This window comes from Pseudovirgaria hyperparasitica, assembly GCF_010093815.1.
Source record: "Pseudovirgaria hyperparasitica strain CBS 121739 unplaced genomic scaffold EJ05scaffold_12, whole genome shotgun sequence".
Lineage (NCBI taxonomy): Eukaryota > Fungi > Ascomycota > Dothideomycetes > Acrospermales > Acrospermaceae > Pseudovirgaria > Pseudovirgaria hyperparasitica.
Window position 1 is genome coordinate 667,793 of NW_022985560.1, and position 16,760 is coordinate 684,552.

The 16,760-nt window shown below is 49.6% G+C and overlaps 7 protein-coding genes across 7 annotated transcripts; 4 read left to right on the top strand and 3 right to left on the bottom strand.

Annotated features, from left to right (window-relative positions):
* Positions 1–50: 50 nt before the first annotated feature.
* On the top strand, positions 51–5,826 carry EJ05DRAFT_532637 (P-loop containing nucleoside triphosphate hydrolase protein; the record flags this gene model as incomplete). Its single annotated transcript, XM_033749083.1, has 2 exons — positions 51–591; positions 645–5,826. Exons 1-2 carry the CDS (start codon positions 527–529, stop codon positions 5,824–5,826), a joined length of 5,247 nt encoding a protein of 1,748 aa, XP_033598458.1. The 5' UTR covers positions 51–526.
* A 1,003-nt stretch (positions 5,827–6,829) lies between these two features.
* EJ05DRAFT_487823 (uncharacterized protein) lies at positions 6,830–8,489 on the top strand (the record flags this gene model as incomplete). The annotated part of the gene is made up of 3 exons (XM_033745644.1): positions 6,830–7,270; positions 7,322–7,527; positions 7,562–8,489. The coding sequence occupies 3 exons, from the start codon at positions 6,830–6,832 to the stop codon at positions 8,487–8,489; spliced, it is 1,575 nt and encodes a 524-aa protein (XP_033598459.1).
* Positions 8,490–9,118: 629 nt separating this feature from the next.
* On the bottom strand, positions 9,119–10,703 carry EJ05DRAFT_85915 (phosphoribosylamine-glycine ligase). Its single transcript, XM_033750016.1, has 3 exons — positions 10,683–10,703; positions 9,448–10,634; positions 9,119–9,393 (listed from the first exon to the last, which is right to left on the bottom strand). The coding sequence occupies exons 2-3, from the start codon at positions 10,556–10,558 to the stop codon at positions 9,200–9,202; spliced, it is 1,305 nt and encodes a 434-aa protein (XP_033598460.1). The 5' UTR covers positions 10,559–10,634; positions 10,683–10,703; the 3' UTR covers positions 9,119–9,199.
* A 95-nt stretch (positions 10,704–10,798) lies between these two features.
* On the top strand, positions 10,799–12,008 carry EJ05DRAFT_512581 (uncharacterized protein; the record flags this gene model as incomplete). The annotated part of the gene is made up of 2 exons (XM_033748348.1): positions 10,799–11,543; positions 11,597–12,008. Exons 1-2 carry the CDS (start codon positions 11,161–11,163, stop codon positions 12,006–12,008), a joined length of 795 nt encoding a protein of 264 aa, XP_033598461.1. The 5' UTR covers positions 10,799–11,160.
* Positions 11,935–12,696, top strand: EJ05DRAFT_86101 (uncharacterized protein). Its single transcript, XM_033750017.1, has one exon. It carries the CDS (start codon positions 12,205–12,207, stop codon positions 12,628–12,630), a length of 426 nt encoding a protein of 141 aa, XP_033598462.1. The 5' UTR covers positions 11,935–12,204; the 3' UTR covers positions 12,631–12,696.
* EJ05DRAFT_478058 (NmrA family protein) lies at positions 12,547–13,986 on the bottom strand. Its single transcript, XM_033744374.1, has one exon. The coding sequence runs from the start codon at positions 13,887–13,889 to the stop codon at positions 12,762–12,764; it is 1,128 nt and encodes a 375-aa protein (XP_033598463.1). The 5' UTR covers positions 13,890–13,986; the 3' UTR covers positions 12,547–12,761.
* Positions 13,987–14,553: 567 nt separating this feature from the next.
* Positions 14,554–15,720, bottom strand: EJ05DRAFT_86131 (uncharacterized protein). The gene has a single exon (XM_033750018.1). It carries the CDS (start codon positions 15,466–15,468, stop codon positions 14,752–14,754), a length of 717 nt encoding a protein of 238 aa, XP_033598464.1. The 5' UTR covers positions 15,469–15,720; the 3' UTR covers positions 14,554–14,751.
* Between the last annotated feature and the right edge of the window lie 1,040 nt (positions 15,721–16,760).

The window sequence follows — 16,760 nt, forward strand, 5'->3', positions numbered from 1 at the left end:
AGCCGCCCCCCCGCACGACTCGACTTATCAGCAGACTCGCATTTGTGTCTTTTGTCATCATTGACCGTATCACCATAATTCCGACACCAGGAATAACAGTGACATTCGGGCGGTAAATAACAAGAATAACTTCACACAATAGTCTGAGCGTTTATTGTTCATTTGCTCAGCAATCCTCCGCCTCCTGTTTTTGTCGTTCGGGCAATGAAACAGTGGCCAGCACGGGCCACAGTGGGCCAAACGTCCCAAACGTCACCAGGGAAGCTTGTACATCTCGATGCTTAACGTGCATGGCGACCGTTGAGAGCCCGATAATACCCTTGACAACAACAAAAACCTTTCCTGCGCGCCAGATCCACCACTGCAGCCAGTCTCCTCTGCGAAGTCGCTTCCATCACATCCTCACACACATACCTCAACATCTTGTGGCTGCTCCTGCCATATGTGCCCCTCCGCTCGCTCATAACATCCACCCGAGTGCTCATGTCGACTGATCCCCGCTGAGAGCTTGGGAGAATCGGAGGACATGTTCGCCCAATGCAAGTCGCCCATCTGGAGGGCTGACGATTTTACAACATGCTTTGAACAAGAGTAGGTCGAAAGTCGTCTAATTGGTATTCTGATTGCTGATACCACTGTTCTAGCTATCTCCATGGCCTGTTCCCTCTGATCGTGTGCGCCACCTCTCTACTATATCTATGCAAACAGATATACGAAACAGCTGGGAAATCAAGATCACATAAGTTCTACAAGCCACTTGACGGCACTGTATCTCACGCTGAGCCAAATGGAAATGGCACCTATGACGACGATACCGATACGGACGATTACGACTCCAATGAAGAGCTCGCCCTGGCAGCAACCGCAAGCCATGTCACAAGGAACTCTATCATCGAAGTAAACCGGCCACGAGGCGAGCTGTTTATCGTCGCACTTGAGGGGCTAGCCGTTCTCGGCGAGCTCGCAATACATATCACAGCGTTTGTGTATCACGCTTGGCGTGGTACAAGTAACGCCGCAGGTATTGCTGGAGTTGCTGTGTGGACATATGTCGCAATTCTGGCTTCATTGCGTCTGCTATTCTCCAGCTCAAACAGATTATCGTTTCCCAAGCTCTGGTATCATACAGCGTTCATATATGGTGCCCTCTGGCTTCTCACCGTCTTGCTCTTCCGTTCGGCCATCATCCACCCTCGCTCGAATCTTTCACGTAACCTGACCATAGCCGATTTTGCCATTGTGACTTTACTAGCTACAATCGCATTGACCACTCGAAAGGAAAACAAAGCTGTTAAATTGGAATATGAGAATGGTCTGGAGCCGTCGAAAGAGCAGGTGGCCAGTGTGCTGTCTCTCGCAACATTTTCATGGGTCGATGCGATTGTATGGAAAGGCTATACGAAAACGTACGAGATGGAAGATGTCTGGAACTTATTGCCCAAAGATAAAGCCGCGGCCGTGTTAGCAGATTACCGAGCTGTAAAGAAAACAAATGCACTTGCGTGGCACTTACTCAAATACTTCAAGAGAGGTTTATTAATACAGGCTGCCTGGGCTGTTGGTTCTGGATTCCTCACGTTCGCGCCTACGCTTCTCCTGAAGGTTATACTGGAATACGTAGAACGACCAGATGAGACTCCAGTGAATGCTGCTTGGTTTTATGTGATCCTGCTTTTCGTTTCCGGCTGCGCTTCAGCCCTCGCTGATGGCCAAGCTTTGTGGGTCGGCCGGAAAGTTTGCATCCGCCTCAAAGCTGTCATCATTGGTGAGATATATGCCAAGGCCTTGAAACGCAGAGCTGCGTCCGGCACAGACAAGGTCCTAGGAGAGGCGAATAAATCCTCTGGCGCTGATAGCAAACCTAGCCGCTTGAAGCGTGCATTCACATGGGGCAAGAAAAAAGCCAAAGACAATGTCAAGACCCAGGACGCGTCTACCGCTGCGGCCGACGCAGCAGCAGCGGATGCTCAGGTCACATCTGGCGCGATCATCAATTTAATGGCGGTGGACTCTTTCAAAGTGGCTGAAATTTGTGCCTATCTGCACTTCCTTTGGGCGAACACTCCAGTTCAGGTTGTGCTCGCTGTTTATCTCCTGTACAAGATTATGGGATACAGCTCGATAGCGGGTATTGGGATGATGGCTCTGCTCCTCCCAATCAACCTGTTCATCTCCAAGCGATTCGCATCTATTCAGAAGAAGATTTTAGCCGCCACGGACAGCAGGATTCACACCACAAACGAGGTACTGAGCAATATTCGCATAATCAAATTCTTTGCATGGGAGCAGCGCTTCATTGGAATGGTGGACGACAAACGAGACGTGGAGCTGAAGCACCTACGCCATCGATACATGTGGTGGGCTATTGCAGCTACCGTCTGGTCTGGAGCGCCGATTCTCATCACTTTCCTTTCATTCTTTGTGTATACAGTTGTTGAAAAGAAGGATCTCGTGCCATCGGTTGCGTTCACGGCGCTCTCTCTGTTTCAGATCCTGCGCATTCCTCTTGATCAGCTTGCTGACATGGTTGCGCATGTCCAAGAATCGAAAGTCTCCACAGACCGTATCGAAGAGTACCTGAACGAACCGGAAACTGACAAGTACAACCAGTTGGCAAAAACCGAATTCGACGATGAAGGCGAGCCCCTTATTGGTTTCAACGAAGGTACCTTTTCTTGGGGAAGCAAAGAAACGGACGAGGCCTGCGACGTTTTCAGACTGCTGGATCTTGACATCGAGTTCAAAGTGGGTCAACTGAACGTTATTGCTGGCTCAACTGGCTCAGGTAAATCTTCTTTATTGATGGCATTACTTGGTGAAATGACCCTTATGAGGGGAGCTGTACGTTTGCCCGGTGGGCGCAGCAGAGAAGAAATGAGACAAGATCCAAAGACAGGACTCTATGAAGGAGTTGCATATTGTGCGCAACAAGCCTGGCTCGTGAACGACAACATCAAGGAGAACATCGTTTTCGCAAGCCCCTGGAATCCAAAACGATACAAGGATGTCATTGCAGCATGTTCTTTGCAACGGGACCTGGAGATACTTGATCAAGGCGACCAGACCCTTGTTGGTGAGAAGGGTGTGACCCTCTCCGGTGGGCAGAAGCAGCGCATCTCACTTGCACGTGCGCTTTATAGCAGGGCCCGTCACGTCATACTGGACGATGTGCTGAGTGCAGTGGACTCCCACACAGCGAAGTGGATCTTTGAAAAGGCATTACTCGGACCGTTGATGTATAACAGGACTTGCATTCTGGTGACACACAACGTCGCTCTATGTTTGCCGCAAGCTGAGTTAGCTGTCGTGCTTGACAATGGTCAAATAGTCGCCCAAGGAACGCCAACTGAGGTCATTGATTCTGGCAAACTAGGCGAAGATCTGACTGCATCCCGGCCTGCGTCGAGAGGCCCGTCTAGGGTTCAATCGACCATTGTTCCGGATCATCCAGAAGAGGATACTCTTGGTGAGGCCAGCCTTTCAATGCTTGATGCTAGCCATCATAGAGGTGATCATCCGGGACGCCGCCACTCTAGCACTTCGCAGGTCAGAGCGCAAGGCTCAGAAAATACTTTCCTTCAATCAAATGACAAATCCGCAAAATCAACCAAGACGAATTTACCGGAAGAGACTAAAGCAGTCGGCGGAGTCAAGATTCGAATAATTGCTCTTTATTTACGTGCTATGGGAGGTTTCTGGTTTTGGTCATTCGCTGTCTTGGTCTTCGCGGCACAACAAATTGCTTCTGTTGCTACCAACGTCTGGGTGCGAGAATGGGCGACAGCTTACCTGCCTAAAGAAGCTCGTGTCATGAATATCGAGAATCAAACACCTGTCACACACGTTGGAGGTATCAGCAGTATGGGGTCTTGTCTAAGAAGTGGTACCTGCGTGTGGAACTTGCCCTTCTTCATGACTAAGACGGATACCTTCAGCATTGCATCCGATATGGAAGTCAACGCTGGATACTATCTGGGCATCTACGCACTACTTGGTATACTCTTCATGATCATCACACTTTCCAGGGAGGCTGTTCTCTTTGAGGGCTCCCTAACAGCCTCTAGAAGGATCCACACTCGTTTGATAGAGAGCATCACTCACGCCAAATTCAGATTCTTCGATTCCACTCCTCTAGGGCAGCTCATGAATCGTTTTTCCAAGGATATCGAGTCTGTCGACCAAGAAATCGCACCTGTTGCCATTGGTGTCATTCATTGCATGGGATCAATTCTCACTATCGTTGTCCTCATCTCCATTATCACGCCCGGTTTCCTGATTGCGGGCGCTTTTATCAGTGTTCTCTATTTCTTCATTGGCAAATTTTACATCAACTCATCAAGAGACCTGAAACGTCTCGAGTCGGTACAGCGCAGCCCTATCTATCAGCAGTTTGGAGAATCTCTCTCAGGCATGACCACTATCCGTGCTTATGGCGACGAGGCTCGCTTTATACGCGACAATCTAACAAAGATTAATACTCAAACTCGGCCATTCTTGTACCTATGGGCTGCAAATCGTTGGCTCGCGTTCAGGGTTGATGTTGTCGGCGCCATGGTCTCTTTCTTCTCTGGCACCTTTGTCATTCTCAGTGTCGGCAAGATCGATGCTGGTGCGGCTGGTCTGGCTTTGACGTACGCTGTGACTTTCACTGAGAACGTTCTCTGGTTTGTCCGCCTCTACTCTTCCAACGAGCAGAATATGAATTCAGTGGAACGTATCAAAGAATATCTCGACGTCGAGCAAGAAGCAGACATGATCACCGAGACAAAGCCACCCGTTTCCTGGCCATTAAAAGGGTCGGTAGAATTCGTCAATTATAGCACTCGTTACCGACCAGATTTCGATACGGTTCTGAAGAAGATCTCTTTGAAGATCCTGCCGGGCGAAAAGGTCGGCGTTGTTGGCCGTACTGGTGCTGGTAAAAGTTCCCTGGCACTAGCTCTGTTCAGGGCGCTCGAAGCAGAGGAAGGGAAGATTCTTGTCGACGATTTAGACATCGGTCTGTTGGGTCTACAGGATCTACGTCAGAATATCGTCATGGTTCCCCAGGACCCGACTCTTTTCTCTGGTACCATCCGCAGTAACTTGGACCCCTTTGGTGTCTTTACGGACGAAGAAATTTTTACCGCACTACGACGTGTTCAATTGATCGGATCAACTGCCACCAGTACGGCTTCCACCACACCCTCGTCACCAACGGTCGCCGCAAATGAGAGTGACGACAGCAGTGATGAGAGCGATCGCCTGACCACAAGACGTATGTCTGTGATTGCTACAACGAATCCCGGCAGTATTACATCGCCCTTTCATCCGGATGCATCTGATGTATCGGATGCTACGATTGTGATTCCCGAGTCTCCTACTCCTGACAATCCGATCCGGGTGAAGGGCGTTAAAGAGAATAAGAATCTTTTCCTAAACCTCAACTCGCCTGTCGCAGAATCCGGTACTAATCTTTCGCAAGGCCAGCGGCAATTGCTGTGCCTGGCTCGGGCATTACTTAAAAATCCGCAAGTCCTCCTCATGGACGAAGCAACAGCATCTATTGACTATGCAACGGATGCGAAGATCCAAGACACGATACGAGAATTGAAGAGCACCACAATCACGATCGCACACAGGTTACAAACAATCATCGACTATGACAAAGTTGTCGTCATGGACAAGGGCTCCATTGTACAATGTGGCTCGCCATGGGAGTTGATCAGTAACAAGGAGGGTCAATTTAGAGACATGTGCGTCGCTGCTGGCGAAGGCGAACTTGAGATATTGCTCAAATTAGCGAAGAGAGCACACATGGCGCGGAAACTGGTAGACGATGAATAGGGTGCTGGGGGAAAAGGGTACGCGTATACAGCATGTTGTGAATAGAGGCCGGAGAGAAAGCGAAAGACGGGCCAACCTCGTTGTTTCCTTCGATGGCGGTCTTGAGTGTTTTTTTAGCGTTTTGCACGAGTCCAGTGCTTTTCCTTGTTGTCAACGGTTCGTCGGACTCAATGGCTTCTCGCCGCACTTTTTCTTCTGTCATTATTTCCCACAAAGCCTTCTTGGCCATTCTTTTCTCTTGGGTTGGTAGGTAGACAAAGCGAGATATTGGGTTGTCGAAACTGTACATATATATATAATACGCAGATGACCTGATCGATACAGCCTGGGTGATTAGTTTTCCACGTGAAGTCCTTTTATTAGAAATTATATGTGATGGCACATAAGGTTTATGATGGTGCATGCAGAGTTCGCACATTAATTAACGAACTCTTGTATGAGACATGCTTAATAAAAGCCACACAGCCTGGGCGTCGAGGTTGATACGAACCGCGTATTCTGACGTTTGCAGTTTGTAGACGTCAGATCGTCAGATCGTGAAATCCCGTCGTTCATGGATTCTGGTATATGTATCGATCGGGCTGGGGCTGAGAATTTGACCGATCAAGGCAAGGTCCTTGGGCGTTCAACGGAGGAATCCAGACTGGTCGAATTCGACCAAAGAGTTGCCACCATTCCCTATCCGTCGCGGATATGCAGACTAACATACCTCACATATCAGCCTTGCCTTTTATATGTATAGCAGCGGAGCGCAGGCGTTCACGCACAGCGTTATTGGTGTATCAAATGCGAGCAAATCGATAAAGGCAACTGAGATCCTGCAGATCTAAATGCATGCCAAGGCACTATGTGTTCTTGGATGAGCACCACTCCCAGAGTGAATACAGAGCCGCAAGACTGACGATGCTAGGGAACTATAAATTCATCCCCTTGTGACATGTCCAAGGCTTCGCTACCCAGGTGCCAGTACAACGCATAGACCGGTTCGACTTCGCAAACGACCATGAGTCTCACAAACTCAAGCCCCGACTCAAATGTCTACTACCAGGTCCAGTCCGTCATCAACGACTACTTCCTCGCCCAGGCTGGCCGTAGCATCGTACTCACGACTACCGATACTGCCTTCGCTTTCACCGCTGCTGACGACGGTTATTGGATCATCCGCCCACAGGCCTTGCCAGACCTATGTATGACCGTCGACTCGGCCGGGACTCCCGTGCTTGCGGATTGCTCGGATGACACAAATCTGCTGTGGACTATCGACGTAATTGATGGCTCCGGATATGTGTTTGGGAATCAGGAGTCGCTGTTGTTCCTAAGTAGTACGGTGGATGCGACGGATATGGATTTGACGGCGGTAGGCACAACGAACGCCGGGTATGATGTGGATACGCAATGGGGACTGCGGTCGGTTGCGGACATCGATGATGAGAGATACTCGACGGTGAGAAAGGCTTTGCGGCGAGAGGTTCTGCGCTGAACTGATGAGGTGTAGTTCCCGCCGGGTGAGACAAGTCCGACAACGGTGGTCCCTGCGGAGCCCACGACAATCATGGTTCCTGAAGAGCCCACGACAACGGATGCACCAGTCGTCGGACCGTCACCGACTGGACAAGCTGCTTCGTCCTTTTCAGCGTCGACGTCTGGGCCTCTTCCGGCTCTTGCTTCGGCGGTCATTCTGCCGTATAGTCCCTATCATATGTGTGGCTAGCTGATTACATCTGACTTCGTACAGTGAAAACATGGACCTCACGTGCCGAAACTGCTCCGTCCAAGGCAACTATGACATCGACATCTCCACCGACAACCTCCTCGATTTCTTCACCGACGGTACCGTCTCCCTGGTCGTCAGCGAAGTGACCTCAAACGTATCCCTGGAGATCGACCTGCTGCCGGGCTTCAACGCCGTAGATGCATTCTTCACGCTCTTCAACCTCACAGCCAGCAGGAACATTTCCGACGACACAACACTGGTGCTCGACTATCGTTTCGGCGTGCCACTGAACATCACCCTTGACTCCGAAGTCAACATCGCGGCCGGCTTTTTGCTAAATATACCAGGCGAGCTAGTGCTTGAAATCGACGTCGGGAACAACGAAAACAATCGCCTAACGGGCATAGAAGGCATCGAACTCGAGGCCCTGCCCTTCGGCGTCAGCGCACCAAATCTCGCATTCACTGTAGCGACAGGCCTGGCACTCCGAGTCTCTGCGACGATCGAGGTTGATGTCACCGATGACATTGAAGTGTCCGGCGAAATCGGCCTCGAGATCGGGTTTCCCAGTCTCAACATTCACTTTGCGGCTCTGTCCAACGTGAATGGCGACTGTGCGGCGCCAGGCTCGGGGCAAACAGCGTATGATCCTGCGGTCGGTATCACGTTTGAAGCAGCGGTGGATATAGAGACTAGCGGCATGATATCTGCGGATGTAGGTGCGGAGGTATCGTGGAATGCACCGACATTCAGTCCGGCCAGCCTTCCTTTGCAGTCGTCGCTGCTAGATCCACAATGTCTCACAGGGGATTCATTGCGAGCTGCAGTAGGCAGTCTGGGTGGGGATGCTGATGAGATCGGTGGTGCGGGTAGTAGAAACCTCCCTAGCCTTGGGGCGCTCGTGTTCGCGGCTGGAGGCGCTGCTGTGATGGGAGCACTCGTTCTTTAGGGTGCTCTTGCTATAGACGACCTGAACAACAGAGTGCTGTGGACATCGTAATTTGCTGCTGTGCTCTGTTGGTGCAACGGAACCTCGAATACCTTCAGGCGTCAATCCTGTCACGCATTCAGGATCAGACCATAACAGCGCATGTCGTGGCATCCATGCATATCGCGGAGCTTCAAGACCCTACATATGATGCTACGGCTAGAAACTGCGATTGATGTGATTTTATGAGATGACTCATGCATAGCAGCTGCGACGATTGACGATCGAACCGTACAAAGGACTCAAATTTTGGTCTGGTCTGTTGAAGACTGCGAGGTGTGTAGATGGCGGGCTGTTGTGCAAAGTCGTGTGCTTGAGACTATTTAAAGGTGAAGTTTTGCGAGTACGAGATAATTTGCGAAGACAGATTTAGGTGCTGTGGGTTGTAGAATACAGTATATGAGGCGATATGTACTTAGGCTTTTGCTATGTAAGTGCATAAAGATCCATCGGGAGTTGTTCAAGACATTGACTGGAACATCCACGAAGTCTCGCATTTCATTCGTCATAAAGGCACGGCAGGTCGGAGGGCTTCATATAACTGTCTATTATGGGTATCTCGAGACTATATGATTATGTCAGTCATCTGTATGTATAGCAAAAGCGCTTTTTTCTATCCACTTCAATGCTTCTTCTACGCGCTCATATATGCTTCGTATCAACTGAGGTACTTATTTCAGCGCTCTCGCAGCGATATCCTTTCGATATTGCATCTTATCGAAATGTATGCTTCCTACACCTTCATAGGCTTTCCTTACTGCTTCTTCAAGAGTATCGGCAACACCTGTAGCCGCAATGACTCGGCCACCAGAAGTCTTGAGGACTCCGTCGATGAAGTTTGTGCCGGCATGGAATATAACAGTATCTGGAGTAACAATTAATCTCAGAAACCTTGCGCCTGGATTTGGCCGTGACTTACCTGCCGTGACGGAGTCTAGCTTAATGTCAAAGCCTTTGCCATATGAACCAGGATAACCCCCGGCTGCAACGACGACGGTGGCGGCAGACCTGTGAGATACTACGATGGGTACCTCATTGAGACGGCCCTCTGCACTCGCAAGCATGACTTCGGCTAGATCAGACTCGAGCAGCGGGAGACAGCTTTGCGTTTCTGGGTCACCAAATCGCACGTTGTATTCCAGGACTTTGGGACCGCTCTTGGTCATCATCAAACCAGTGAAGAGAATGCCCACAAACGGAAAGCCCTCTTTATGCATGCCTGTAAGCGTAGGTTGGAGAATGGTCTCGTGTATTCGGTCAATCACATCTTTTGGAGCAATTCTCGTGGGCGCATATGTTCCCATCCCACCAGTGTTAGGGCCTTTGTCGCCATCGAATATCCGCTTATGATCCTGGGCTGGTGGTAGTGATTGCAGCCTTGTGCCATCGCAGAAGCTCAGGATGCTGAGCTCATCGCCCTCCATAAACTCTTCGATGACTACTTCGTCGCCTGCTGCCCCGAATTCTCTATCTAGCATAATCTCTCGTAGCGCAGTTTGAGCTTCCTCTTTGGATGCGGGTATTATGACACCCTTCCCTGCCGCTAGTCCACTCGCCTTGATTACGACATTGTGAGAAATCGAATCTACGTATGCCTTTGCTTCGTGATAATCGCTGAAGTTCTTGTACTCGGCAGTTGGGATGTTATTCCTGTGCATAAAGTCCTTGGAGAAGGTCTTTGAACCCTCCATGCGCGCAGCACTCTGCGACGGACCAAAGCATTTCACATCTTTCGCATGCTCTTTAAAATAGTCCACTATACCAGCGACCAAGGGAGCCTCCGGTCCTGGTACCAGCAGGTTGACATTTTTCTCTGTTGCCAAAGCCACCAAACTTGGAAAGTCTTCAGCCTTGACATTTGTCACGTTGGTGACATTCTTGACGCCTGCTGTGCCTCCATTACCAGGAACAACATAAACGTGTTCGACGCGTGGCGACTGTGTGAGTTTCCATGCGATAGCGTGCTCGCGACCGCCATTGCCGACGAGAAGGACACGAAGGGGAGTGGACGGATCGAGATTCGTGGCCATGTCAAGGACCTGGAAATGTTCTTTGAAAGGGGCGTACAGACACAGGCTCAAGAGCCAAGTAGCGAGGTTGTGACTTCTTGCTGTTGTTATTAGAGGCAATGATGAAGGCTGAAGAGTAGAAAACTTTTGGCATCCCGGTGGTGCGTTGCGGGGCATCTATCTATTTCCGGAGTTAAGTCCGCATCCATGGGTACCGGATATTAATTAGACTTCGCATCAGCTTCATAACTTTGATGATACCATCGATATCATCGACAATTTATACCCTTTGAAGAGCAATCCTCCATTGTCATGCTACTACTGGACAGTAAGTCTGGTCCTTCGACAATGTGCCATCAAACGCCAACACTTAGCACTTACTCGCTTGGTGCAACGTAAACGTAAAGTACTTCACGAAACATCTACCGCACACACATATCGGCGAGACCTTGATTTGATGGCTACTGTTTTTAAGATTGCAGAGGAATACTATAGCACTCTGTTACATGCGCATGCGAACATCGTTGCTGCTGATATCATTGAATGCTATAGGACTTTGCATCCGTTATGCATCTCGACTGTTGATCATTCCTTCTCTCTCTCTACCTGCTTCGATTTAGCATATGAATACCATTTCTGTGGAACCGTTCTACATGGTTCTATCGTTGGTTGACATCGAAACTTTGAGACAGATCCGACTCGTGAATAAGCAAGTTGCCGTAGTTGCGGCCGAGCACCTTTTCTCAGAAGTCACAGTCTTCGACAACGAGGATAGTTACCAAAGACTTGTGGACATAAGCACGCATCCCGTCATCTCGAATTGTGTTCGTCACATTATCCATCACAACGTTTTCCTGAACCCCGAACTCAGTACATACAACGAGTGGAAGTCGCAAGCAAACCAGGATTATGATTACGAAGAGTTTGCTCAACAATATCGCGCTAATGACCATGGGCAGTTCCTTCGGGCATGGGAGACTAGGTCAACGCTTCAGCAAAGAAGCAGGTGTCCGGAGTCGCAGTCATTCAACTCGTATACCCGTTTTGAAGCTGCTGTAGCACGACAGCAAGACATGTGGACAACCATGAGAGACTGGAATTTTTTCGAAACAGCAATCAAAAACTGATTCAATTGACCTGCGTGACTGGCAAGTGGATGTCATATCGGCAGCCTAAGATGGCCAAGCGCATGTATAAGGATTTCAGCACTCAACCATACTTCCAAAACCAGACTTCCGAGCGTGTCTCAAACCTCACAGAAGGGATTATGTACAATAAGGCTCGAGAACGTGTAGTTGGGCAGAGACAAGTTTCTATGGCCCTCATCCTCTGCTCTTCAGCTCCAACTCCTCTTGCCATATTCACAGCCGAAAGGGTTGATTATGTTGCCTTTGTGCTACCGAGGGTGTACTATCGTTCTTCCTGTTTGCATCTCACAAAGCTCTATCTCGAGATCGGAACTGGTCTTTGATGGCCTAGCACAGGTGAACCAGGCCCTCGGATTGGCGCACGCGCTTTGAACTGCCGACGACTATATGCGAAACCTTTGCCAGACCATCTAACGAATCTACCCCAAATACTTGAAGAGATAAAAGGACTACGCCAGTTGGGTGTCAAATTTGACAGGCTTTACGAATCGGGGAATTTGGCTTCAGCAAGATTTCACGATGTCCTTTGGTGACAACTACTGGCCTCATCTGAGCTCCCTTACCCTTCGAGGAATGGATACGTCTAAGGAATTCATACTCCAGTTTCTTAGGAGTCACCGAAGTTGTCTCAGAGACTTGCAGCTAAGCCATATGCAGCTTTGGAACAAAGCTTCATGGCTCCATTTGATTCCTCATCTGCGAAACATGCTCAGCCTACTGACGGCGTGCATCAAAAACATCAGTACAAGACGTGGCGATGGACAAGGAGGGATAGGAGATTGGGCACATCGAGTTTATGACCATTCCGATGATTCTAAGAGTTGGACGATTGGATACTGGGTTGTCAATAATGATACGGAAGAGAAGGCACTCGCAAAGTACATGGTCGATGGTGGAGTCCTCCCTGTGCTTAACAATAACTTGTATGGTCTGGGTCCAGATTGAAAAGGGTCTCATTCGTGTGACTGTCTTTGGCCACTACAACCACAAATCATAGGACATATCACCACGTACGGCCTCCACCGACAAATACTATTAAACAGCAAAACCATTCCCAAATTTTCTCGCTGCAGAACCTACTTCTTTGGCCGAACAGCCCCACTCCTCTGATCCTCCGTATTCTTCAACAAGGGCCTCAAAGAGTCTTTCTGAACTCGCTCCCACAATGACCCTTTACCATCTTCACGCCCCTTCTCATCCTCTTTACGAAACCACTCCTCGGCCGTCCTGATCCTTTCTGGATGGATCTCGTCTAACAACGCATAATCTCTCTTTATCAGCGGGTGCTCACCTCCACTTGCCTGCCACACACGCCAAAACCCGGTAAAATTATCTCTCATCGTCATCACCGCCGGATCGTCCACACTCGTGGCATATCCCGTAGGCAGATCCGTCGCCCTTGCCATCGGTCCCTCGCGCCAATACTCCTCAAACTCCGTCTCAACATACACCGCTGGATGCCCAGTCACCGTCTCGAAACCCTTCGCGAGATCCTCATATCGCAGGTGCCCAATCGCAACACCAAGATCCATCCCATCCGCCCTCTCCTCATTTGCAAACAACCAGCACACATACACCCCACAATCCTCCAGCGCAACATGCGCCACCGCCCCGTTTCCATCCATACTCGCCGGCACCCGCCACGTCACCACCCCATCCTCCACCTGCGGCGTCATCAGCGTGCCTGCCGCAATCACCATCTCCATATACGGCCCAGTCGTAAACAGCGCCGCCCTCATCCCCTTCTCCCTCACCGCCGCACTCGCTCTCTGCGTCAATATCCAGCTCCCCACCCGCCCCTTGCCATCATAATGTCCGCTCCGAATCTCCGCCCGAAACCCACTCATCGCATGCACATACTCCAGGTTGCCCCACACAAACATCTTGACCCCCTCCGCTAGTGCAATCTCCCAGGTGCGGATCCCCCAGTAGAGTTCGCCGGCCTCGCCGACGTTGAAACCGTCGATGTTGATGAATGCGCCGTGTGCGCCGCGCATGCCGCTGCGAAGAGAGGTCTCGGAGGTGAATGTGCCCTCATGTAGTGTCGTGTTGGGCAGGGCGAGGAGAGATTGGGCGCGTGGGGAGGTCGGGGTACGGGTGAGGACACGAAGGGTGTATAGGTTAGTGTGGGCGAGGGCATGGACGATAGGGAGGCCTTGGGCACCGGTGCCGCCGACGACGAAGATTATGGGCAGAGGTGACATTGCGTGGTACAGGATTGGTATGGAATTGTTATGGTTGATAATATGGTCGGTTATATCTCTTTGAATCTTAAAATGGAGAGGTGTTCCGGAGTGGAAGATGGACGATGGCAATCGAAGAGCTGAAGTAGCGGGGCTGCATTATATGCATCTGGAACTCATACGATGGATGTAGGCACAAGCTTGAACTTCGTATCCATGCATGTTCATACTAATCACAACCACATGAATTGCAAGATTGGCATACTAATCAGACCCATCGACGCAACACATGTTCGGCCGTAAGTCCCCATGATGCCTACAGATGGACATCTGTACAGCTTAGGAAGCTTCATTCGGAGCTTTGGCCTCTATATTCTTCTCGTGTATCTAATCTGCACTCACTCGGTATTCCAGGTGTTGAGTAATCTGTCTTGCCATATGCAGTGCTACCCGTGGGTGTTGCTTACTATTCCTAAACGCCGGGGATTACAACCCAAACGCATCTTGTACGATGTTTGACAAATTCAGCCCGAGGCTAGAGACTATTATCATATGGCATGGGCGAGATAGGACTTTGGGCTCAACCCGAAAAATCAATATTTGATGAAACAGAATTGAGCGCAGTGAGAGAGGCTAGGACGTAGGAGGTGAGGAGTATGAGTATGTATGAGGTGGCGCATAGATCAGATGTTGTAAGTGGTAGTGCCCTTTATGGACATCCTGTTTATAAGGTAAATTATGTATTGCTATATACAGGAAAAACAGTCGGTGGACACACAAAGGATGATAGAACACTCTTGTACACACTGTTTTCACTCAAGATCTGCCCTATTCAGACTCGAGGAGCAGTACCCAAGGGATCTGCTGTGGAACTTACACAAACTCAATAATGTTTACACTTCAACCTCTTAGATGGCTCCCGCCGCCTTCTCCAGCAAAAATTGTCGTTGTCCCAAGTTGTATAACCGTAGGATGCCTTCCATGGCTCCATGGCGAAATAACCCGCATTGTTCCCGCACTTGTACTTCACTGCGGCCATCATGAGTACAAGGTCCTCGGGATGGATGGTCTGTCCACAGCCATAGTCACAGGCAAATGCTTTAGCTTCGGCATAACGGAAATCCACTCTGCGTTTGAATTCTGTCCCATTATGTCCAAACAATGCTGCCCACTTGAGTGTCCTATTGACAGCGTTCATGATCTGGAATTCATCAAGTCTTTGCTTCTCGCATCGAACGTATCCATCTTGTAGATGTCGGGGTAGCCTCCAGTGGTCAAATACGTGTGTGAATTCCCTCCAGAGAGCGGTGCTGTCTTCTGCAGCGAATGCATCGTAGAGTGCCAACGCCATGCGTTTGGGGCGATGGGCAATGTTGCGAAGATATTGTCTGAAATCTTGGTATACTCCGTGCGCCCATTGGCCGGCGACTTGGTTCCATGATCTGGAGGCGCTTTCCCATGACTCCATGGAGTCTGCCAAGTAGTCGGCGCCCTCCGCCCATAAGTCGTGGGGCCCGGCGGGAGGAACGGGTTCGCGGGGAGCGGCGACGACTATGCCGCTGACGGCCGTCATAGCAATGAGAGTGTTTAAAACCCGCATAGCAGAGATTAAAGTGATTGACAGACTTCCTGTTTGTCTCTGTTACATACTCGAGAACCATTTAGTTGCCTTTATATGTTTTTATGGGCGAGGGAATTGTACACCGGTCTAATGACTACATACTTCATTCTGTCGCTCTAACATTCGATCATAGATCATGACCAGCGGTCATTGGACCCATGTCCATCAGGTTTTGAACATGTATGTAACTAGCAGTACTGAGGCATTAAAGCTATGGCGGGAGCTCCGCTGACAAGATACAGTCGTCTTAGATTTTCGACTTGCTGCCGATTCAACATCGTACGAATTTAGATTTTGCTTTCGGGATTTCTCAAACCATCTACCCTTCCACTACCTTCTGCGTACCGAATAGGGCTTTCTAAACAAGCCAAGCTAGGCAGAAGAGTTTGAGTTGATTGCGCTGGTTATATATAGAGACACAGTCGGTTTGACATTAGCGTGGAGTCTCAACCAATGAAGTGAACCGAGCTTCAATTGCCCCACTCGTCGTACAGACCAGGAGAGGATCATTCACGAATATAAAACCCCTCAGAAAAGTGGGTTTGCTACTTGACAATTGCCCAAAATGATTGATTTCTCACTCCAATCTCACTTAGTGCAAAAATATCTGGGATACATTCATCCATGGTCCGGTCGACTGGAATGCTTCTGCAGGTAAGCTAGGCTTGTATTGCTCGTATTTTGTTTGCAAAACTCTGCTCCGTTTTGAGCACGGACACTGCAACTGACTACACACAAATTATAATTCTTATAAGAGCGTGAGGTCCGCCCCCATCAAATTGCAGGTATATCATACCATGAAACTGGATGAGCTGAACATCTGACATTCTAGATAGCTCTGTTTTGCAGCCTCTCTACAGGACCACGCCTCAACCTTTTAACCGCGCATAAGATTATAACTCTATAGATGTGTCGAGCAGAACGCTCCAGAGCGAACAGGTTGATCGAATTCACACATTCGGGTACTCTTCATAGTTCAGACTGGTGCATGCAACCATGATCGTCTGTAGCTGGTCTGCGCCATTATGTTTTATCTCTACGGGCAAAGCTCCTTGGGCTGCAACATCGACAACAAGATCAATGCAACTAGATATATTCTGTCCAAAAGTGTCACTCAAGTTGGAGCCCGTTGCATTTGACCTAAGCATTATCATAGAAGCGGGCACTCAAAGCGCGTATCCGTCCTCTGTGAGCGTCCATGGCTCATTCCACGCCTGCTAGCAACTGTGAGAGGTATTTACAGATTCTGCTCGTGTGAGCCGATGGGTTGG

What these genes read in the sequence shown, in the direction of transcription:
- EJ05DRAFT_85915 (XM_033750016.1), bottom strand. Translation starts at nt 10,558, where the DNA reads ATGGCCACGAATCTCGATCCGTCCACTCCCCTTCGTGTCCTTCTCGTC. An exon ending in GCTAGACTCCGTCACGGCAG is followed by an intron (nt 9,394 to 9,447) that starts GTAAGTCACGGC and finishes TTGTTACTCCAG; the next exon opens with ATACTGTTATATTCCATGCC.
- EJ05DRAFT_86101 (XM_033750017.1), top strand. Translation starts at nt 12,205, where the DNA reads ATGTCCTTTGGTGACAACTACTGGCCTCATCTGAGCTCCCTTACCCTT.
- EJ05DRAFT_478058 (XM_033744374.1), bottom strand. Translation starts at nt 13,889, where the DNA reads ATGTCACCTCTGCCCATAATCTTCGTCGTCGGCGGCACCGGTGCCCAA.
- EJ05DRAFT_86131 (XM_033750018.1), bottom strand. Translation starts at nt 15,468, where the DNA reads ATGCGGGTTTTAAACACTCTCATTGCTATGACGGCCGTCAGCGGCATA.